The sequence below is a fragment of the Eleutherodactylus coqui genome, chromosome 1, assembly GCF_035609145.1.
Source record: "Eleutherodactylus coqui strain aEleCoq1 chromosome 1, aEleCoq1.hap1, whole genome shotgun sequence".
NCBI lineage: Eukaryota > Metazoa > Chordata > Amphibia > Anura > Eleutherodactylidae > Eleutherodactylus > Eleutherodactylus coqui.
In genome coordinates, this window is record NC_089837.1 from 352,411,228 (window position 1) to 352,435,257 (window position 24,030).

General features: G+C 45.9%; 1 protein-coding gene across 1 annotated transcript; it reads left to right on the forward strand.

The window, feature by feature from the left end:
• The first annotated feature begins 13,426 nt into the window (after positions 1–13,426).
• On the forward strand, positions 13,427–20,328 carry CYB5D2 (cytochrome b5 domain containing 2). The gene is made up of 4 exons (XM_066576976.1): positions 13,427–13,732; positions 18,267–18,407; positions 18,693–18,876; positions 20,100–20,328. The coding sequence occupies exons 1-4, from the start codon at positions 13,456–13,458 to the stop codon at positions 20,311–20,313; spliced, it is 816 nt and encodes a 271-aa protein (XP_066433073.1). The 5' UTR covers positions 13,427–13,455; the 3' UTR covers positions 20,314–20,328.
• Positions 20,329–24,030: the final 3,702 nt, after the last annotated feature.

Sequence of the window (24,030 nt, forward strand, 5' to 3'; positions counted from 1 at the left end):
ATAGGGTGGTCGCAGCTCAGCCCTGTGTACATAGGGTGGTCGCAGCTCAGCCCCGTGTACATAGGTTGGTCGCAGCTCAGCCCCGTGTACATAGGGTGGCCGCACGTCAGCCCCGTGTACATAGGGTGGCTGCACGTCAGCCCCGTGTACATAGGGTGGCCGCACTTCAGTCCCGTGTACATAAGGTGGCCACAGCTCAGCCCCGTGTACATAGGGTTGTCGAAGCTCAGCCCCGTGTACATAGGGTGGCCGAACAACAGCCACGTGTACATAGGGTGGCCACAGCTCAGCCCCGTGTACATAAGGTGGCCACAGCTCAGCCCCGTGTACATACGGTGGCTGCACTTCAGTCCCGTGTACATAGGGTGGTCGCAGCTCAGCCCCGTGTACATAGGGTGGCCGAACGTCATCCCCGTGTACATAGGGTGGCCACAGCTCAGCCCCGTGTACATAGGGTAGCCGCAGCTCAGTTCCATGTGCATAGGGTGGCCGCACCTCAGTCCCGTGTACATAGGGTGGCCGCACCTCAGTCCTGTGTACATAGGGTGGCCGCACCTTAGCCCCATGTACATAGGGTGGCTGCACGTAAGTCCAGTGTACATAGGGTGGCCGCACTTCAGTCCTGTGTACATAGGGTGGCCGCACGTCAGTCCTGTGTACGTAGGGTGGCCGCACGTCAGCCCCGTGTACGTAGGGTGACCGCACCTTAGCCCCGTGTACGTAGGGTGGCCACACCTCAGCCCCATGTACATCGGGTGGCCGCACGTCAGTCCCATGTACATAGGGTCGCCGCATTTCAATCCCGTCTACATAGGGTGGCCGCATTTTAATCCCGTCTACATAGGGTGGCCGCACGTCAGCCCCGTTTACATAGGGTGGCCACACGTCAGCCCCGTGTACATAGGGTGGCCGCACGTCAGCCTCGTGTACGTAGGGTGGCCGCAGCTCAGCCCAGTGTACATACGGTGGCCACAGCTCAGCCCAGTGTACATAAGGTGGCCGCACGTCAGTACTAGCTATACCTCAGCCTCATGTACTAGTATCGGCTACACCTCAGCCTCATGTACTAGTACCGGCTACACCTCAGCCTCATGTACTAGTACCGGCTACACCTCAGCCTCATGTACTAGTACCGGCTACACCTCAGCCTCATGTACTAGTACCGGCTACACCTCAGCCTCATGTACTAGTACCGGCTACACCTCAGCCTCATGTACTAGTACCGGCTACACCTCAGCCTCATGTACTAGTACCGGCTACACCTCAGCCTCAAGTACTAGTACTAGCTATACCCCAGCCTCATGTACTAGTATTAACTATGCTTCTTTTACTAGTACTGGCTACACCTCAGCCTCATGTACTAGTACTGGCTACACCTGAACCTCATGTACTAGTACTGTCTACACCTCAGCCTCATGTACTAGTACTGGCTATACCTCAGCCTCATGTACTAGTACTGGCTATACCTCAGCCTCATGTACTAGTACTGGCTATACCTCAGCCTCATGTACTAGTACTGGCTATACCTCAGCCTCATGTACTAGTACTGGCTATACCTCAGCCTCATGTACTAGTACTGGCTATACCTCAGCCTCATGTACTAGTTTTGGCTACATCTCAGCCTCATGTACTAGTACTGGCTACAGCTCAACCTCATGTACTAGTACTGGCTATACCACAACCCCAACATATACAAGTAGTGGCCACACCTCAGCCTCATGTACATGTACTAGTTATACCACAACCTCAACATATGCAAGTAATGTCTACACCTCAGCCTAGTGTACTAGTACTGTTTATACCGCAGCCGTACATGTACAAGTAATGTCTATGCCTCAGCCTCATGTACTACTACTGGTTATACCGCAGCCCAACATGTACAAGTAGTGGCTACAAAGCAGCTCTACAGCAACCGTACGAGTAATGTCTACACCTGAACCTAAATGTACTAGCACTGGCTATACCACAGCCATACATGTACCAGTAGTGCCTACACCTCAGTCTAATGTAGTCATCATTTGTACATGTACTACTAGTGGATATACCACAACCGTACAGGCTAAGGTGTACATGTAACAGTACTGGCTATACTGTAAATGTACAAGTAGTGGCTACACCTCAGCCTAATGTACATGTACTGCTACTACTGGCTACCATACATGTAAAAGTAGTGGCTACAATGCAGTATAATGTATATGTACTACTATTAGCTATACCGCAGCCATACATGTAAAAGTAATGGCTACACCTAAGCCTAAATGTACTGGTTATACTGCAGCCTAATGTACTAGTACTGGTTATACTGCAGCCTAATGTACTAGTACTGGTTATACCGCATCCATACACATGCCTACACCTCAACCTCATGTGCGTGTACTGACTATACTGCAACCGTACATGTACATTAGGCTAAGATGTACTAGTACTGGCTAAACCGCAACTGTAAATGTACAAGTAGTGGCTACAACGCAGTGTAATGTACATGCACTACTGGCTATACCGCAGCCATACATGAACAAGTACTCACTACATCTCAGCCAAATGTACATGTACTAATACAGGCTATACTGCAACCCATACAAGTACAGTCATTACACCTTAGCAAATATATACATGTACTAGTACTATAAATGTACAAGTGGTGGCTACATCTTAGCCTAATGTACATGTACTAAAGCTGGCTATACCGCAGCTGTACAAGTAGTGGCTACACCTCAGCATCATGTACATGTACTACTGCTTGTTTTACAGCAACTGTACAAGTAGTGCCTACACCTCAACCTCATGTACAAGTAATGGCTTTACTAGAAATGGGTTTATCAGAGGGGTTTTTCCAGGCAAACACTATTGATGACCTATCCTTGGGCAGTAATCTGATCACGCAGCTCACTTTCAGTGCAGTGGGGCTAGGTGTCATGGGGGATGGAAGTGATATGTGTCATAGCGTGTCACTGCCTTTGTAAAATGAAAAAAAAGGTGCTGGTACCATGTTAGCCAGTAGAGCAATATGTGATTGTTCTCAGTAAGAAAAACCCAGTAATCTTGTAGATATGATACCTTTTAATGGCTAACAAAAATACATGATCTAGCGAGCTTTCAAACCTCTCAGGATTCTTCCTCAGGCTTAATGAAACACATCTCTACAAATGTACACATATAAAAAGGCACAGATAAAGCGAGACTAATTTGGGAGTACAAATTTATGGCCATTTTTAATACATCCAAGAAGGAATGAACTTCAGAGCGGGGTTCTTGCATCAGTGGAGAATATGAAAAGCATGAAGGAGGTCAAGAGGGATGTCCTTAAAGAGAGCATCCAGGGGTGTGTGAAGACACCTGGGGAGGGAGTGGGTCAGGGAATGGCATCGTGTCTCCCCAAGGAGAGCACCCAGGAGGGGTGCTATTCTCAATGTCAGTGCCTTTTCATATGTGTATATTTGTACAGATCTGTTTCATTATGCTTGAGAAAGAATCGTGAGAGGTTCGAAAGCTCGCAGTAACATCATTTTTTACTTTTTAAAAACTTTTTATTCACAGACCACTGTAACTGGCATACCCAGAGGCCATAGCTAACCATGGGGACTCAGCGATTACATTGTGAGGTCCGATGAGAGACAGAGGAGCTTCCTCCCTGTGTCAGCCTGTTACACGTCGTAGTCGTGTTGACCTCAGTATGTAAAGGGTTAAACAGTGAGGCTCAGAGGTTTCTCAGGTCTGAGCAAGTGCCAGGTTGTTATCCAAATGCCGAGTTCCTATGCCAGGCTTGTGATGCAGCACCATAATAAGGCGATTGCATCAGAATAAAGGCCGGTGTATGGGTGATTGTTAAGGGGTTAAAATAGCTGAAGTCACAGAGCCTCTGAGGACAATCGAAAGTTTGCTTGCTTAGTAGGTGGAGACCTGAACTTTAACAATTCTGCATAGATAGTAGTAATCAGCTGGTATGCACAATATGGTTATGAAACTCATAGTTCTCTGGCTCAAAGTCTTACAGTGCACTAAGATTCTAAACAGATTATGTATAATGAGTAATGATTGTCTTAAGCCTTCATGGACATAAGAAATAAGGATGGCCTACATAAGGGTTGCTATGAAAATAAATTCTCCTGATGTAATTTTCTTTTTTATTGATAAGCAGTCAGATATTTATCAAAATTCCATGTTCATTCTCTAAAATCACGTAATACATGTAAGTGCCGGAGACCAGAGTTTAGCAGTTCTTGAAAAAGAAGGAAAATTAAAAGTGTTGTTGCAATAGCAGACCCCATCAGGTGGTCAAAGGTGCATTAGGCTGACACATGGCACACCACACATGAAAAGCAATACAGCTCTGAATCATAAAAAGAAAATTTTCAAGGTTTAAAGCAGGGGTGTCAAACTCATTTTCACCGAGGGCCACAACAGGCTTATGGTGACCTTCAAAGGGCCGATTGTAAGGCCGCCTGCAGAAGGCCGGGTCGGATCCCGCTGCGACAATTCTCACAGCGGGACCCAACCTGTGATGTACCAGCATGCGCAGAACGGAGCCAGCGGCTGGGGAGTGACATTTCTGTGCGGGGCTCTGCAAGCCCCGCGCAGAAATAGAGCATGCCGCGATTTGTTTTCCGTGCAAAATTTCGTGTGGACAAATCATGGCCGTCTGCATAGAATTGCGTTTTCTAACGCAATCCTATGGCAGCTTCCACGGGTGGAAATACTGCGGGAAATCCCACCATGGATTTTCCGCCCGTGTGCAGGGGGCCTAAGACTGTATAGTAAGGGCTTGTTCACACAAGCGTATTTGCGTACATAATATGCAGTGAATAGAAGCCATTGATGTCAATGTGTTCATTCACATGATGTATATTTTCACACAGCATGACCTATTTTGTTGTGTACTGCGCACCACGATAGGCCATTGAAGTGAATGGGCCGCGCAAATACGTGGTGAATGCGCAGGAAACCTATGTATTCACTGCATATTTGCGCACCACCTCAGTGGGCCCATCTGCATTCTTTTTTGCGTACGCAAATATGCAGGCATAAGCGATTTTCTATTGCGCAAATACGCGGCGTATTTGTGAGACCAAAATTCAATTACACCTCTGTGAATGAGCCCTAATAGTGACCCTGGTAGTGGCCCCAGTAAAAATAACAACCCCCACAGAGGCCCAATTAGTAATAATAACCCCCTCAGTAGTAATACCCCCATAGCAACATTAACCCCCCCTCAGTAACAATATTAACCCCCCTCAGTAATAATAATAAGCACCTCTCAGTAATAATAAGCCCCCCTCACTAATAAGCCCCCCTCAGTATTAAGCCCCCCCTCAGTATTAAGCCCCCCCTCAGTATTAAGCCCCTCCTCAGTATTAAGCCCCTCCTCAGTATTAAGCCCCTCCTCAGTATTAAGCCCCTCCTCAGTATTAAGCCCCTCCTCAGTATTAAGCCCCTCCTCAGTATTAAGCCCCTCCTCAGTATTAAGCCCCTCCTCAGTATTAAGCCCCTCCTCAGTATTAAGCCCCTCCTCAGTATTAAGCCCCTCCTCAGTATTAAGCCCCTCCTTAGTATTACTAATAAGCCCCTCTCAGTAATAAGCCCCCTATAGTAATAATAAGCCCCCATCAGTAATAATAGTAAGCCCCCCTAGTCATAAGCCCCCCTCAGTAATAACCCCCCCAGTAATAAGCCCCCTATAGTAATAATAAGCCCCCCTCAGTAATAATAAGCCCCCCTTCAGTAGTAATAGTTCCCCCCCCAACCCATATACTTACCTCCTCCTAGCTGTCACCGCCGCTTCCCCTCTGCTCGCGCTGAGCCCAGATACACACTGACGTCAGTGTGTGCGCTCGGGACGCTTCCTCCCCGAGTCCTCTCCTGCGGAACTGATGAGCAGGGGACTCAGGGGAGGAGGATCCCAGCTGCACACTGACGTCAGCAGTAATAGCGCCATTACCAGCAGGGAGCTGCGGCACCCCAGCTGGTAATCGCTGCAGTGGTGAGTGGCGTCGGCACGCCATGGGCCACATAACATGAGGCAGTGGGCCGGATTCGGCCCGCGGGCCTTGTGTTTGACACATGTGGTTTAAAGGGTAAATAAAATGCATACAAACTTCTGACATAGTGATCGGGAGGGTCCTGGTGCTGAGACCCCCATAATGAGTAAAGTGAACAGGCAGAAGCGCTCATCTGAGTGCTGTACCTGTTCACCTGTCTCCCACACTATTGGAGCAGTGCATGGGCTCTATAGAAAGTCTATAGAGGCCTTACACTGCTTGCAGTGACAGGGGAATGGCGACAGTGCTCAGCCGTGCGCTCCGAACTTTTTTTTTAGCAATCGTTGGGGGTTTCAGCACCTAGATCCCACCAACTAAAACTTCAGATGTCACTTTGACACGTCAAAGGACTGTAAAAAATGTAGTTATCCTTTGAAGTGGTCTTCCGGGCCATAAAAAAGTTAAACCGGCTTAAAATGAAGAAAAAATTATTATTCACCTATCCCGGTAGCTCCATACCCAGTGCTGCAGCCACGGTGCCCGCCGAATCTGGGAAAAGTGGTGGGCAGTCACACGCACAAGATATGGCACATGATTTTAAGCCTGTATAACTTTTTTTATGGCTCGGAAATCCCCTTTAAGGTAAGGTTTGTAAAATTGGTTTAGTAGGCTGAATTAAAATGATGGCTATTACAACATAAATTTTAAAGAGGTTGTAACAAAACTGAAGGTTATCCCCTATCCACAGGATAAGGAATAACTTGCCGATGGAAGGGGTCTGACTGCTGAGACTCTTCCGATCTCCAAAATGGGACTCCTATGTCCCACTCTGACTGCGGGAGTAGCTTCTCCCCCCTGCAGTGATGTCACTGTAAATGGAGCACTGGCTCAGCAAGTGTGGTCAGTGCTCCATTAACCCTTTCCAATCCACTGTCTGACGTCTTCCTATATTTTGATTGAAGCCTGTGTAGCTCCGATGTCGGAAGATTTCCAGCAGGGTATTCTTACTATATATTGCCGGACGCTTTGTTGTCGGGGCCTCTCCAACATGTCACATACTGCAGTACTGGCTCTAGCCAGCAGATGGCGCTATTGTATAATGGCAGAAAGAGAAAGCCCCCTAGGAAACCCTGAATCCAAAATTGGATTGCAAAGGGTTAACTTCAACAAGGCTGACAGAAATGCCCAAGCGGTTGTTGCTCGAGTATCTCAGCGCTGCCATTGACAGTAAATAGAGAGCTAGTGCACTTGCGTGACCAGTGCTCCATTCAGTCGCCTCGTCACTACAGGGGGTGCTGTAACCCAGCAGTGAGGACGACAGGGGACACGGGTCCCCCATTCTGGAGAATGGCAGGGGTCTCACCAGTAAGACCCCCACCGATCAGCAAGTTATTCCCTGTCCTGTGTATAGGAGATAACTTGACACTTTGGTGCAACCTCTTTAAAGCACTACCAAATCATGCAGAATGAATCTAATCGGTGCTACAGATTCTCAATTGTTCTCACCCTTGGGTGGGGACACATTGAATAAACTGCTTAGAATAGTTGTCACTTCTACTTGAATACAGTGATGAAGAATGGAGTTCAACCAACCACGGATAACGCCTAAATAATAGAGGAACAAGATATTTTAGCAACCAAAGCTGAGATGGTAAACTTTACTCTTGCATAAAAAGAAAATATATTAAATGTGCTATTTATATATTATTAACATAATATTTCCATAATACAGTAATAAAATGCTTAAATAACACCAAAAAAGTGAACATGAGCCCCTGGTACACAGTGCTCTGATATTGTCACACAGTGCTCAAATAAAACCTTCATACACAGCCCAAATAATACCGACATACAGAGCCCAAATAATACCGACATACAGCTCCCACTTGAGTTCCATAATATGTCCATATAATACTCTCAATAAAAGGTCTACATAACAGTATAATGCAATACCCACATATTATCGTGCCATACAAGACCCAAATAGCAGTGCAAACAATGTCTATATACTACCCAAGTGTCCACATGACACAATACCAATCTTACATAATGTTATCATGCAGTGGTCGCATAATGCAGAAAATGATTATCTTAATATAATATTGTCAGGACTCGGGGTCCGGGAAACTGGAAGTCCCTGAAAATACCCACAACCCCTGTCCCTACCTACTTGCCCCCCTGGGCTAAGCCCCAGGGCGACAACTGGGCGACGGTCCCTACACTCACTAAGGAAGGGGAACACTGGGACTAACAAACGGACAGACACTGGAACAAACAACAGCAAGGAGAGTCAGACAATCCGGGTCGGCAACGAGAGGGTACGCGGTACAAGAGGGTCAGGCAAAGGCAACGTCAGGTCAAAAGCAGAGAGTCAATATCAGGAGTCAAAACACGGAGTACGCTGGTGTAGCAGGAAGACCAAACTAACACTGGCACTGGTCTGCAGACACAAGCAGGTATAAATGCTGTCAGAGCTCCCGCCCCAGCAGCTGATTGGGGCGGGGAGTCTGACAGCAGCTGAGTGCACCCAGCAGCACTGGGGAACCCGCCCCCAGCCCTGCAGGAGGAAGGAAAGGAGACACATGCCTGGTTGCCATAATACTGAGGATACGACGCGGAGCAACACCCACCGCGTGCCTAGCAACCCGGCAGCGAGGAGGAGCTCGGCGGCCAGGGGAGGTGACGAGGACCGGGGCCTCCCTGCGCCGCACAGCAGCCGCACGTGTGACAGGACTGGCGGTGCGGGCATGACGGACCCGCGAACCGCCAGTCCTTACAAGTATTCTGTATTTCCTTTGTAGGATAGAAATTCCTAGGTGAGTTATCAACACAGAACGAGAACCAATGGAGTGCCAGAGCCTTTCAGGGTGGTAGTGGGTAGTCTATATCAGTAAAACTCCCCAACAATCAGTAAATTATCTCCCACCCTGTGGATTTATTTTTGTATTTATTGATGTATTTAAAGTGCCACTCTGATGAAATTTATTTTCCATTCATTATATAACTAGCCCCCAGTATATTTGTCAGCTAGTATTACCTTGGTTAGTTATTACTTTCTGTCTGAAACTTCCTGGAGTCCTTCTCTTCAGGTGGTCACGTAAACTCATTCTGACCCGCTCAGATTTATTTGACAAGAAGTGAGTTTTTCAGTCAGCATAATTCCTGTGGGATGGACTCTACCACGCAAGCTCCTCATGGGAGGGACAGAATCTCCTATCACAGTAACTGCTGATGATTGGAGGTTCCTGTAACACAGTTATAATGAAGGAGATCACAGCTCATCCTCCTGAAGGGATATTCCCAAAATTGAATTCTATCACCTATCCACAGAATAGGTGGTAAAAGCCTGCTAAGTGGGGGTCTCACTGCTGAGACCTGCACCGATCCCAAAAACGGGAGTCCTGTGGCCCCCTCTTCTCCTCGCTGCACCCATGGTGATGTGGAGATTCAGTAGAGCAGTGGTTGAGCTCCATTCATTTTAATGGGGTTGATGGAAATAGCAGAGTACAAGTGCTCAACTATATCTGGGAGTTCCAGTAAAGATAAATAGAGGCACTGCACGTGCTCGACCGCCGCTCCATTCAATCTTCTCCTCTCTGTAGGGGGTGCATTGATCCTGCAGTGAGAAGGGGACACAGGACCCTTGTTCTCGGGATTAGCAGGGGAATTAATGGTGAGATCCCTATCTATCTGAATTTCATTGGTGATAATCAAAGTATTAGTACTGTATATGAAAGGGGTATACCCATCTTACCCAATCATGGCTGAGACAAAAATACCTGTATACCACAACTGGCTGAGGCGAGATATCTGTATGCCACAGGTGTCTGTTCTACACTGTTTCCATAACTCCCATACAAGTGAATAGGAATTACGGAAACACGTAATACAGATGGTTCAGCTGTTTCTGTAATCCTTGGCTCCAGTGGTTGCAACATACAGACAGGTATTGTTATCTTAGCAATTATTAGTAGAGATGGGAATGCCCTCTTGAGAAAACAAACAAGAAAAAAAAAAAACTGCTCCAAAGGATGTATCCTGCTGCTGGGTATGGCCTCTTGTTTCAGTGATTTGAAGTAATAGGGTTCCCAATTTCTGTACTTAACAAGGGCTGGGAGCTTTGGTATTTGGGAAAAAATAACTAATACCTGATGTTTATTATTTCTGCAGGACACATTTTGTTACACATTTAACCCTTTCCAATCCACTGTCTGACATCTAAAGACATTCTGATTGAAGGCTGTACAGCTCCGATGTCGGAAGACGTCCAGCAGGGTATTCTTACTGTATATTACTGGCCGCTCTGTTGTCGGAGGCCTCTCCAGCATGTCCCATACTGCAGTATTGGCTCTAGCCAGCAGATGGCACCATTGTATAATGGCTGAAAGAGAAAGCCCCCTAGGAAACTCTAAATCCAAAATTGGATTGCAAAGGGTTAAAGTGCATCTACTAGAATTATCTTTTGTAACACAATGAATCAAAGTTGCAAATATTATAACCATCAACATACTCTCTGCTGCACAATAGATAGAAAAAAAGAGGTCAGCACGTAAAAGGCCTCTATGAAAAACTTTTTAATTTTATTAAATAGCATAATATAAGACATCACACTACAGAAGAGACGAGTTCCCAAAATATGAAAGAAAGGGAGGAATTCAGCAGGTCATGTTAGTAAAGACATGTAAATGCAGAGAAAATCCAATGCTATACATATTCACATGTATAAAACAGTAACAAGATCATGAACATATCAATAACACCAACTTTTTCACCTGCGCCCGACACGTGTTTCGCTCAAGCTTCCTCCGTGTTTTTTTATATTGAGACTTTTGCATGCTGACCTCTTTTTTTCTAGAATTAAGTTTTGTCACCTATCCATAAGATAGGTGATAAAAGTCTGATCGGTGAGGGTCTCATTGCTGATCCCAAGAATGGGGACTCGTGTCCCCCTCTTCTCATCAACTTGGACTCACTCCTCAGATTGAATGGAGTGATGGCTGCACATGTGTGGCTGCTGCTTCATTCATTTCAATGCGGCTGATGGAAATATCCAAGCGCTTGTACTCGGCTATCTCCAGCAGTGCCATGGAAAGAGACCCCCACCAATCAGACTTTTGTCACCTATCCTACAGATAGATAATAAAGATCAATTCTGGAACTAACACTTGAGGCTACAAAATCTCGCTACAAAATCATTGCTACAAAGTGAAGCCTATGGTTTCCAATGGGTTCTTTCACATGAGTGATGTTTTGTAGCGAGATTTGTAGCCCGTGTGGATGCAGCCTTAAGGCTGGGTTCACACGGGGCGGAATTGCCACGGAATTTTGCTTGCGACTTTAATCCAGGAGTTAGCCTGCAAAGTGGACAAGATTTGCAAAAATCTCATCCACATGCTGCGGCCGATCCGTTGCGGCCAAGCTGTGCTGAAATTGACATGCTGCGCAGAATACAAAGAAGCTGCATGTCAATTCTTTCCCCGTTTCCGCGGCGGCCTTTCTCCTCTCTTGCATTTCACCTGTGGAAATCTCGCGGCATTTCCGTGTGCTCATTTCATGAGATTTCCACGGGATTTTAGTCCTGTGTGAACCCAGCATAATGTCGCTTCCACACGGGCGACAGTCATATCACTGCTACAAAATCGTTGCGATATCGCTGCTATGTACACACGATTTTGTAGTGTCAGTGATGCTTTTTTCTTGGGAAAAATATGGCACAGCGCTGCTGCTACCTGCGATCTTCTCACACTATAGAATCACACGATTTTGTAGCGAGAAGGTTAATAGGACTTTCTAAGGTTAAAAAAAAAATAGCATCGCATGAAAATCACAAGTTGTGCTATGCGATGCAATAAACAAGGAGGCTCCATAGGGAAACCTAAGCTACAATACATAGCGAATCGCGGCTGTATTATAAGGCCTCGTTGACATGGGCAACACGGCATCCCTGCAAGAAAATCACAGCGATATCACATCACTGGTCTGTGCGATATCACTGTGGTTTCTCACGGTGCCCTCTGTCACCTATCGGACCCCCGTGGTGTGCTTGCAGGGTCCCAATGGGTTGCTATGGCACCTGGAGCCTTCAATGTGGCGTCTGGGTCTACCAACTATGGTGGCTTATCATCTTATAAAACCTATGGTTGAGCTTCATACGCTTTATAACATACTGCTATACTTAAGTATAGCTATACTGTCCCCTAGTGGGGCAAAAATAAAAGGCTAAAAAGTACTACAAAAATTAGCAAAAAAAATTTAAAAACTAAAAACATCAAAACCCCACCTTTGCACCTTTACTATGTAAAAAAGGAAATTAAAACAAAGTCATAAATCTGGTATTTCTGCGTTCATAACCCAACCAGTGCATGCCTTGAAAAAGAAAATACAAAAAACATGACAAAAAAAGCGAATTTTGCTTAGATTGCCAAACAAAAAATGGAATAGAATGCAATCAAAATGCCATATGGATCAATAAATGGTACCATTAAGGTGCAATGTCCACGGGCGGATTTGATTTGCGGAATCCGCATAGGAACACCCTCGTGGGAGATCTGCAAATCAAGCCACCCATAGTGATGCATTAGCGTACGCAAAACAATTAAAGCATCACAGCATGCTCCATTTTCTGCGGACTGTGGCGATGCTGTGGATCCATGGGAAAGCAGGAGATTTTGGGGAAAAAAATGCACTGTACATGCGCGGGGCGCATATCTGCCGGGCAGAGGAAAGAAGATCCGTCCGGAACGCAGGAGACCCGCACTGCATCTGGACAGGTAGGAAAACCGTCCATGATTGCAGGCACAGGCAGATTCTGTGTGGAATTTTGCAGTCAAAATCCGTGCGTGCCGTGGACATTGGGCCTAACTCATGCTGCAAAAAAACCCTCACCCGGGAGTTGCGGTGTCCTGTGGCGGTTCTCCACTGCGGGAGCTGCCGCCTGGGAGCAGGAGCCGCCAGACGGATCTCTGCTGTCAGCCTATCTGACAGATAGGCTGACCGCGGCAAATCGCAGCATGCTGCGATTTGCCGGCCACGAGCGGAGAATCGCAATGATTCTCCACTCGTGAACTGGGGGGAAGCACTCTCCATAGCAATGTTATGGAGAGCTTTCACTGCGTTCCCCACGGCTGGATTATCGCCACGGGGAACTCAATGAAAACCCACCCGTGGACAGGAAGCTTAAGTTGGCCATTAATGTGCAAACATGCGTGGTAACTCTGGTTACATAGAGTTCATATGGGAAGAAACATGCTGTGAAGTTCCCAGCCAGACCTTTTTATGCCGCAGTTAGCAGCGAGCGTTTGTTAGTCGTCTCTCTCATTCGCTAGAAAATTCGCATCCTTGCGTTGATAAATGTGGTTTCTTTTAAGCTTGTAATTGATATTGTCGCCACTAGAGGGTGCAGTAGGAAAAGACAGAATGCAGCACCGTATCGCCTCCCTGTGTGGCACCCGGAAGAGGTTCCGAGCCGCCGGCAGCACTGATGCTGGGGTATGTGGCCGCCGTTCTGTCTCTGACGGCAGTGCTGGTGCTGCGGACCGATCTGTGGTCCTTCCTGGCGGAGGTCCCTGGTCTGGGCGCCGTCCTACCAGAGACATGCGGGGTGCAGGCAGGACGACTGCTCACGAGGGACGAGCTGTCCGCCTACCACGGGGGGCCTGGGAGCCCTGGCTTGTACCTGGCGGTGCTGGGGCAGGTGTTTGATGTGCACGGGGGCAGCAAGCACTACGGCCCCGGGGGCTCCTACAGCTTCTTCACAGGTACAGCACCTGATCATCAGGAGACCCTGGAGAGACTAGCAGAGGGGATTCCTTTAAAGGGGACATGTCAGATGATCTGCGCCACCCAAATCACGCCCAGCAGAAAACCCCGAAGACTCCTTCGTCACAACGAACTGCGCTCTGCGCCATTTTCACAGGAGTGTAGTGTAACACATGGATCCGTAGTAAGAAGGTCTTAGCGATGACGTTACCATGCCTTCCATAGCATGCTATGGAAAAGCAATCCTTACTGTACATGACCAGAAACTAACAGCGGTTTCCGCTTGCGGAGGACACATTGCAGCATGCTCCATTTTTGCTCGGATTCTGTGCGGACAGCTTCTATTGAAGTCAATGGAAGCCGTCTGATCCGCGCCCTTCCGCAATTGACATTGCGGAAAGGTCGCAGATTCCGCATCATCACCAAGCTATGACGCAGGAAAAGCAGGAGTTAAAATATAAACAAAAATCTGTGCTGCCCATGCCCGATCGCGAGGCGTGCGGACCATCCGCAGTACAGAAAGTAGAAAATAAAAGCAGGTGTGCGTGGACACCGCTGCTGCCAGAGCGGGATTCCGGATGTGGAATCCAACCCCCCGTGTGCGGACGGCCATTCATGTGACGCCCTCCTTAGGCAGTCTGTGTGCTGAATATGAACTCTAGGCCAGATTTCAGCTATAATTAAGCTAGTCTGCCGTAAATTATAGTAAGTGTGACCGGCCCCATGCCATCATGCGCCCCTTTTTTTTTTTAAAAAAACAAAAATGTTAAATTCACAAAAAGTTGCATATTTTTGCACACAACACGCTTTTTTTATGCAACATTTCTGGGCTAAAGCGTTAAGTAACTGGTCGTTTCTAAAGAGTCGTGGGTAGTGGCTACTGGGCAGCACAACTTTAGAAGAACATGGCCACTTTTTTCAAGAAGTGGCACCACTGCTGCCCACAGTTTGCCTTGCAGTGAAAGCTTCTATACTGCACAGAACCTATGGACTGCTGAGACACGGTTTTAGAAGAAAGCGGCCATGCTTTCCAGCCCCTGGACAGCCCCTCTATATGAAGTCTGTCAGCAGATTTATTTACCCAAGCTCTCAGTGGTTGGTGGGCACTTATCACCATGTGATACCTACCTTTATACCGCTCAGAGTTTTCACTGCAGAGAAAATGACCGTTAATCCGTTCTGCATATCCCGAGTGTCCAGCAGGCTCTCTGGAGCCCAGTCTTGTGCGGACTCATCACACACCACCGCAACGCCTCCCTGGGTGGTGATTGATGATTCGAGGGGTGTGCCAGAATGAAACTGCTTTGAATGGCCACAAAGTTCGGTGTCACATGTTTATAAGTCCTCCACAAGCCCTGTCAGTGGTGTAGTGGTCATAAATCATTTGATGGACTTTAAGGCCTCATGTCCACTAGCTAAATGGAATTGCGGATTCCGCAGCGGATTTCTGCCGCGGTATCTGCAGCGGATTTTGCCCATAGGGAATCGTTGGCCATCTGCAGTCCATTAAATTTCACGCACGGGAGAAAAAACGCGGCATGATCCATTCTGCCGCGGATTCCACGCGGATCGGCAACATTGCTATCACATTGATAGCAATGTGTGCGGATATCTGCCTGCAAAAAAAATACCATTTAAAGCAAATCCGCGCGGATTGTATTTTTCAAGTGGACATGAGGCCTTAGACCTCGGCTGCGGAATCCGCAATTCCATTTAGCTAGTGGACATGAGGCCTTAGACTTGTGAACGAATCACCAGTCCTCATTAATGTGGCCACAGCTCTCTGTAACGAGGTAGCCGGCCAGTATTTCCTACTGTCTATGGTTATGAATCTCCTGCTGGGTCCCCTTTAACAGATGGGAGTCATGTAAAGAGGACTCGCCCGCTCTCCTAACTTGTCTGTTTTAGTAAATGCTTGTACTCTTCTTGAAATAGCAATTCTGGATCATTTTTCTGCGTTGTGCTGCTCTTTTGTTATTCCTCCTAGAAATTTCTGAATAAATTGACAACTTGGTGTTACTATTTGGGGGAGGGGGAGAGGGGGAAGTTCCTGATAGTGTCAGTGTGCGGGGATACATCCTATTGGTACGGGCCAGTGGTAGCGCCCAATTGTTAAGCTATTCATACTTTTCCAGGAGGAATAACAGAGGAACGGTATAACACAGAGCACCAAGAAAAACTGCTGAAGAATCATTTTATTGGAAATACAAACATTTACTAAAACATGCCAAGTGCTATTTAACTTTTTTTTTAAATAATTGCGGGGTATATTTCTGTAAGGCTCTGATCAAGCTGTGTCACTGTTTCGTTTCCTTGAACTCTGGCCCTTTTGCTGACTTAAGCTCTGTTCGTGTGCGTCACCATTTCCATTTGTAATAGAAGCTATAATGCACTGCTGGATCGGTCATAAAACGGACACCACTGTTGCCTGCCAGCAGATCGAAAGAAGTCCCAACTGACTCCACCTTAGGCCTCTTTCACACGAGCGATAGTGATATCACCAAGATTTTCCGGGGGGGGGGGGGCCTCAAATAGAAGAATGGGACGGGTCTGTTATAAATCAGTGGAGTCTGTCAGCATCCTGTAGAATCTAGAACCCATGAGACCTGGAAGGCAGAGGCTTTCTGCCGTTATTCTGGGACTGGACTGATTGGAGAGGCGGTTGTGACGACTGCTATTGTTTGCAATCCATTCGCAGAGTCCCTGCTGCTCCCCGTTCCTTTATGTTTAGCATCTATACATGATGAAGTCAGATCTGGTGATTGCAAGTAGTCAATTCAAGGACCCAAAATGGCACAGATTGGCAACTCTAAACATGTGACATGATCTCCCATGGATGTCACGTCATCAGGTACAGGAAGTACAGAGACTGGTGGGTCAGGAATTGTGTGTTACAGTTTGTTTGTATGTTTCAGGCTTGGGCATAGGCTAGTTGTGGATTTATATGATTGGAGTGAGTTGCTCCATGTCCTGAAGGCATTTCATAAAAGTATAAAAATCAAAGTAGAGAACCTAATAATCAAATCAGCCCATTAAGGACCAAGCACAGTAAATTTACAGCTTGGTCCTGGGCTTTAATCCCACCGGATAGTAGAAATGCAGCGCGGGATTAACGCCTCTGCAATCAATCAGAAGTAGGACAGATTGTCCGCTGTTAGACACAGCTGATAACCCAGAGGAGAAGGGAGAAGTGGGCTTTAACCACTTCTGCTTTCTCCTTTCCCTAGTACACAGCACTCGATGAGCGCTGTGTACTAAAAAATGTAAGTGTTTCTTCCACTACGTGAGCCTGCGGTCATGTGACCGCCAGGATCTCCTGGCACAGCAGACCCTGATCAGCTCTGCCAGTGACTATTGTCACTACAGGGGGATGTTTTCCCTGTAACTGAGGCTCCTATGGATGCCCCAGCTACAGTGGAAAAGTATGTAATTATAAAAAAAGGACCATGTGAATGTCCCTAAAGGTCTTTTATGACGTCACGGGGGACATAAATGGTTAAAAAAAAAAATACATAAATAAGTGTGAGACGGTGACCGGCAAGGTGCTGGAGGGCAGGTATGTGTCGCCTAGGATGCTCTCCTATGCTGCCTTGGGGAGCGCTTGGGCAGATACGTGCCACCGAGCAGCCTGGGCTCGGTGGAGGAAGCTGGCAGTATAGTGTTAGTAGCATTAAGCTACTAACACGTTGTAGTAAGTAAGTGGCTCCAAGCCGCATAATCCGGGCCGGCTTTTCCTGGAGTGACCAAAGTGAAGGGTGGGATGGTCACTCCCACATACCAGGTGGGGCTGGTACCAGGCCATATAAAGCCTGGGCCTACAGGGCCTAGGAGCTGAGCTGAGACCTTTGCAGGTCTGAGAGTCCTGGCTGGCTGTGGGCAGGAGCCATTTGTTTACCAGTACGTAGACAGGGACACTACCTGTATAGTAAGTGCTCAGACGAGCAGGATTTACGTTATGTTTGCCTGATGTTAAGGCCTGTATTTTGCTTTTGTTTGCTTGGAAATAAACCCAGGCAAAGCCTGGACTAAAGACTTTATCCTATGTGTCACTGTCTCTGACTGCTTATGCCCAGGTTGCTACCGATCCTAAACGCTAACCCCTCACATAAGTAAAACATAATTACTGAATGAAAATATATGCATTAAAAAGAAAATAACCCAAAGCAGATGCCAACCAAACCATCGCCGTATGCACCTTGTAATCCAAAACCATACATAGTATATATCAAAACGTCCGAAACAAAATAAGGAACCAGTTCCCATACTTTATTTTAGCCTAAATTTACTAATTAAAAAAAACTATAAATGTTAAATAATTTGTTTGGCTATTTACCCCCCAATAAAACTAAAAAAATGGGGAAAAAGTCAGTGAAAAATCGCCCTATATGTCACGGAAAAAGAACGCAGCAAAAATAATTTTGGTAGCTGAAGGAAAAAAACTAGGACAGTTAAACCCCCAAATGGGTAGAATCCCTAAAAAGTGTCTGGTCCTTAAGGGGTTAAAAAATGACTGTATTTGCTTCTTTTGTGTAGCAAGAGATGCCTCTCGAGCCTACGTGACCGGTGACTTTACAGACGGTGGCTTGGTAGATGATGTGTCTGAATTATCGCCCTCGCAGATGCTACACCTCAACAACTGGCTCAGCTTTTATCAGAAGACTTATGCGGCGGTTGGTAAGTTTTAAGTTGTCAACTTGTCCGCAGTGCGACTGCTGGCTCGTCCCTGAAGATTCGGGAGGGGGGAGTCAGGGGCGGTGGCGGGGGGAGAGTGAGGGAGAGCTCTCTCTCTCCCGATCCCCTCCGCGCCCCCCCCCCCCCTCCGAATCTTCAGGGACGAGCCAGCAGTTACTCGAAAAAGGCGATGCTCTCTCCCGTAAATCAGCTTACCGAGTATGCTCGCTCATCTCTAGTTACCACCTCATGGACACAAGACAGTACTTATTGTCCTTTCCTTTTAAGGTAAACTTGTAGGACATTTTTATGATGAAGATGGGAATCCAACCAAAGCTCTAGAAGACGCATTAGCAGTCATTGCTGTTGGGTTAAAGTTAAAAGAAGAGAGACATGAAGAGAACAAGCAATTTCCACCTTGTAACTCCGAATTTAACTCTGGTGTCAGCAGAGTGTGGTGCTCCAAAAATAGGTGAGTATCAGTCTAACGGCCCCTTCGGACAGCAGTATTCTGCTTATTATTTGTGAGCCAAAGCCAAGAGTGGGTCCAAAATAAGAGGTGCAAATATTCCCACTACACATTTCTTCTGTATATTCTATTCCTGGTTTTGGCGTACAAATACTGCCCAGAATACTGCTGTGTGACTGGGGAATAAGACCAACTACAGACTGTACGAAATCCAAACTACTAAATTTGAAGCAAATTTGCTTTATTTGCTGTGGATTTAAAGGGAACCTGTCACCTGCCTAAAGCACCATAAACTAGTGCTGTTAGGACAGGTGACACGGAGCCTGTGCTGTACTTTGTATAATCCCCCGCTTCCTGTTTCCCATGGTGCCCACCACTGAAGTCTGCGCACCGGCTAAAAATCGGACTTATTTCAGAGTCTTGTGTGCTCCCTGTCCCATAGACTTATATAGGAGAGCGTGTGCATGAGACTTTAAAATGAGTCACTTTACATCAAAAATACATCCCCGGCTCCCTGTTACCTGCCCTAATCGCACTCGTTTATGGTGCTATAGACAGGTGACAGGTCTCCTTACAGACATGCTGCAGATTTCACTAGTCCACAAAATTAAAATAGCTTTTGTCACATGATAAAAAGGTGGTGATGCTATAAGTACGTTTGTGTTGAACTCAAATTTTGTATCATCCATAGTATCCAAGATAAACAAAATTTATGATTCCAAGAAAACGTACGCAGCTATTGAAATTCTAAGTGCTATCATGTTACCTGAAATATTCCTTGGTTGACTTTCTGAAGTATGTTGCCTCTGGAACATCGCGTTTAAGACTCCAATAGTAGTCAGCCAGCACACTTGGGCTCCACTTTCCCTGCTAGTGGTTTTCCCGATTTTGAAGATATGTATGTCCAGGACTGAGTGTAACTGTAGAAGGGGCTCAGTATCCACCCTCCATAATCTCATCATCATTTGCTTTGTTGATGAGGCCTTTTGAATAAATAGTTGGGCCATGGGGATCTATGACCATTCAGTAGAGCCGTGGCAGGTCCAGGCATTACACATGTAATAAGGACGTTAAACAATGTTTCTGTATTGTGCCATGTGAAAGGCGCCTAAGGCTTTGTTCACAAACTGTTGTTGAATCATGATTTTTGAAAAATATTGACAAAAAACACTTCCGGCTGCGTTGATGTTCTTATGATTTAACTGATTTTTTTTCTATGTTTTTAGTGGTGGAATACAAAGAAATTGGGTTGGTGTCCCCAGAAAATTGCATATAGTTGGATATGATGGATATCGCTGTGTATGTGTCAGGACTACTGGTCCTCCATCAGAAAATCCAGATTCTGAAGAGCATAACGACCGGGGCGATCTAGATAACCCTTCTCTGAAGGAATATAAAGACTGCAACCCTCTGTTTGACTGGTGCTTGCTTAAAGAATAAATTATGGATTTACAAGTTGCTTTAAACACATACTTACCAACCTTTGGAAGTGGCCTTAAGGGAAATTTAAGAGCATAGTGTGCACAATTTTAGGTCATAAGCCATGCCCTCTGTGTAGGACACACCCTATTTTTCTCCCCCAAATCCTCCATTCTTAAAGAACATTTTTACTCCAATTTCCTACAACACCGTATATGGAAAGCCTTTAAGCCATTTTTACACTTTGGCCCGGCTACGGCCTGCTAACCTTAAGAAGTCATTTTATACACTCCAACCACTAGCTGCTCAGCTGTCAGAGCTGCAGGATTGTTTGCCACTTCTGCGAGCCGTGCCAACTGTTCCATAAGTAGTGGGGTTGCCAAAAAGCATTGCACTTCAAGGGAGGGGTGTGCTGCCTTCTGGGACATTCAGGTAGGTACTTTCAGTGCAGGGAAAACTGCTAGTGTTTCCAAGAATATGGAAGATCTCTCTTTTTTCCATGATAGTTGGCAAGTAATTTCTAAACAGAACAAACTGTGCGGTCATTAAAAAGATTGATTCAAGTTCTTCCGTGAAGAGCTGGCAGACGACTATTACCATTATTAGTTTTTGTAACCACTGCAAGGATCCCTCTATATACCCGGTGGACCAAAGAGAGAAGCAAGACTGAGCATGTTTGATCAGGTGGCGCTATTCCAACATTAGTCCTGGGGATAGAGAGTTTTTTTTAATAAGTGTAAATAAAAAAACCTTTAGGGCTGGGTTGACACAGGGCGAAATTTCACTGCGGCAAATCCACTTGCGGCCGCTAATCCCTGGATTGTCAAAAATCTTGTCCACACAGGACGGCAAATCCGGTGCCGCAAAGCCGGTGCTGCGGCACGGATTCCCCTACTGCAGCATGTCTATGTTTTTTTTCTTGTTGCGGCACGCTCTCCTCTATGGGAGCGCTGGTTATAACAGAAAAGCGTGCGGCTAAGTGCTGCAGTTTTGAAGCAGCGCTTTCCCGTCGGAAATCTTGCGTTTTTTCGCTGTGGTAAAACCGTGAGATTTCCGCCAGGAATACGTCACATGTGACCCCAGCCTTAGAATTATGGACTCAATGGAACTATAAACATTACACAACACCTTTAAACCTACAAGTTGCTATGTCAGATTGTAAAGACGTGTATCAATACTGGCATATCATACTCATGGTGCCGCAGTCTCTGCTTCAGTGCTGTGTGTGTCATATTTATCAGCAGGGTATGTGCCTTCTTGATGAATGTCGTGTAAGCCAAAAACAAAGCCAGTTTTCCTATTTTTCTCCTTCAGCCCTTGTGCTGCTTTATTGATTTGCATACTCCCAAGGAGTGCTACTTGCTATATGTCATACATTGGTCAGTGGTGTTGCTATAAGGGTCGTAGTTGTGATTGGGCTTTTTACCACAATGGCAGGCTGGATACCCTGTCCCTGAAAATCTGGCATGCACTAATAAACTTTAACACCTAACCATGTCACTGTCTGACAGGCCGCATAGCATGTATAGTGCACCCGACTCCTTTAGGCTCCTGTCTCTCCGATCCATGTAGTACTCAAAGCCAGGAAACGAGGGGAGGAGTGACGCACGCTATACATGCTATGTGACCTGTCAGATGGCGGTATGAATAGGTGTTAAAGTTCATTGTGTATGTACTGGAGTTTCAGGGCCAAATTGTATGGGAGGGTCACAGGGGGCATATTGGGAGCAAGGGAAGGCATTAGTACTGTATGGGGCAATAGCACTATGGGGGTCACCGAGAGGAGCATTTAAAATAATTGCAGAATGTAGAGTGGCCAGAGACAAGTCATGGCTGGAAGGAGTCCTCATGGCGATCTGTACCCAGATAAAGAAGAAAAGGAAAATCAGACGACTCAATTCAGAGAAAACATCATCTGTGATTTGAAGTTCTCTTGTGGAATTGATCCCGTTGCGAAACACTAGAATCTTCACTAGACCTCATTCTGGAACAATGTTTCGTAAGCAGAATAGCTAAGCAGTGCTATAAAGACAAGCCTCCCCCCAGCTAAGGCAGCTCTCACATGCGCTTTTTACCGCAGAGTTTTGATTGTCGCAGTACAATGCCCCCATTGATTTCAGTGGGGCCTCACAGAGTATTTAAAATTGGAGATGTAGGACAAAGAAATTAATGAAAAACGCCATTCATGGTTACAAGTTGAAATTTATTGGAAATTTTTATGAAACACTTTCATTATGTGGGCAAAATTACATAATTAATAGCTACATTTATGGCAATTTCAAGTTTGGCGCTTTTTCTTTGCCTGCTGTTTGTATTGTATCGCTGAAACGTCTCTATTTTTGGTCAACTCGTCTTTAAGAAAAAAATTTTAAAAAGTGATCTAAAAGTCCAAATGGTTTCCAAATGGTGTCAATATAAACTACGGGACGTCCCGTAAAAAATCAGCCCTCACACGACTCTGTCAACGGAAAAATAAAGTTATGGCTGTCAGAAGGTGACGGCAGAAAATAGTTAAAAAAAAGTGATATAACAAAAAAAACCTATATAAATTTGGTATCATGGTAAAGTTATGTCATTTTTGGTGCAGTGTGTACGCCGTACAAACAAGACGCACTTAAAGATGGCAGAATTTCATTTTTTTCCATTTCACTCCATGTAGATTTTTTTTTAAGTTTCCAGTACATTATATGGTAAATTAAATAGTACCATTGAAAAATACAACTCGGCCCGCAAAAAAACAAGCCTTCAGAGAGCTACATTAATGGTTAAATAAGGGAGTTATGGTTCTTTAAAAGGGCGGGGGGGGGGGCACGTCCTTAAGGGGTTAATCCAATTTCGCACGTTGCTGGCACAAGTGTTACAAACAATATGCAGTGCCCTTGTTTCGTCTTGGTCTCTGATTCGACAACCAAAATAAGGGCTCCTTGCGTTTTACTTGTGCGTTTTTTTAAACGCAATTGTCAATGGAACTTTCTAATGTTAAAAACACATCGCACAAAGATTGCAAAACACAAACTTACGATGCATTTTTATTTAATATGTTTTTATTAAACATTTTTCCAATTAAACAGGATCTCTGTTCACTTACCGAATTTGCAGAAATAATCATACATTTATATTGAGCTGTCTATCAGATTGCATAGTGCTTCCATCGATAGGTCCATTATTGCTTTTGAATTACTTTTCATTGCGTTTCGGTCACAGTATGTGCGGCAGGGAAGAGGGGAGAGGGGGTGTGTACAGGGGGTGGGGTGAGTGTAAGGTTAGGGGCCTTGTTTCATTGAGTGAGATCTGCTTTATTTCGACAAGGATTTATCGAGCATCTTTCCATTGAGCAGGGTTTCCGCTTACACCTAGGACATGCACTAAGGGATACAATATTTAGGGTGGACACCCACTGGCGATATTTTCTTTCTTGCGCTGCGATAGCACGGGAAAACTCTCGCCTTGCAGCGCAAGAAAGACGCCGAAATAGAACCGGCATATCGCTAGTGTTTTCAATGGGGCCAGCGGCAGCATGCCACAGCTGTGTCAGAAGTGCAGAATGATATTGCATTGCTTTCAATGGGATTAGCACTGCTGCCGATCCCCTTGAAAGCAGTGCTTTCTTGCAAGCCCCGCAGTATGATTGTCGGGGAAGGGCTTGACATATAAGCCCTTCCTTGAAAATCATTAATAAGTGTTAAAAAAAAAAAAGATTACTCCCCTCTCCGCTGCTCAGACTCGTCCTCCGGCTGG

Excerpts from the sequence above, each read along its gene's own strand:
- CYB5D2 (XM_066576976.1), top strand. The coding sequence starts at position 13,456 with ATGCTGGGGTATGTGGCCGCCGTTCTGTCTCTGACGGCAGTGCTGGTG. Across the intron at positions 18,408-18,692 it reads GAAGACTTATGCGGCGGTTG|GTAAACTTGTAGGACATTTT; the intron begins GTAAGTTTTAAG and ends TTTCCTTTTAAG. Across the intron at positions 18,877-20,099 it reads GTGTGGTGCTCCAAAAATAG|TGGTGGAATACAAAGAAATT; the intron begins GTGAGTATCAGT and ends CTATGTTTTTAG.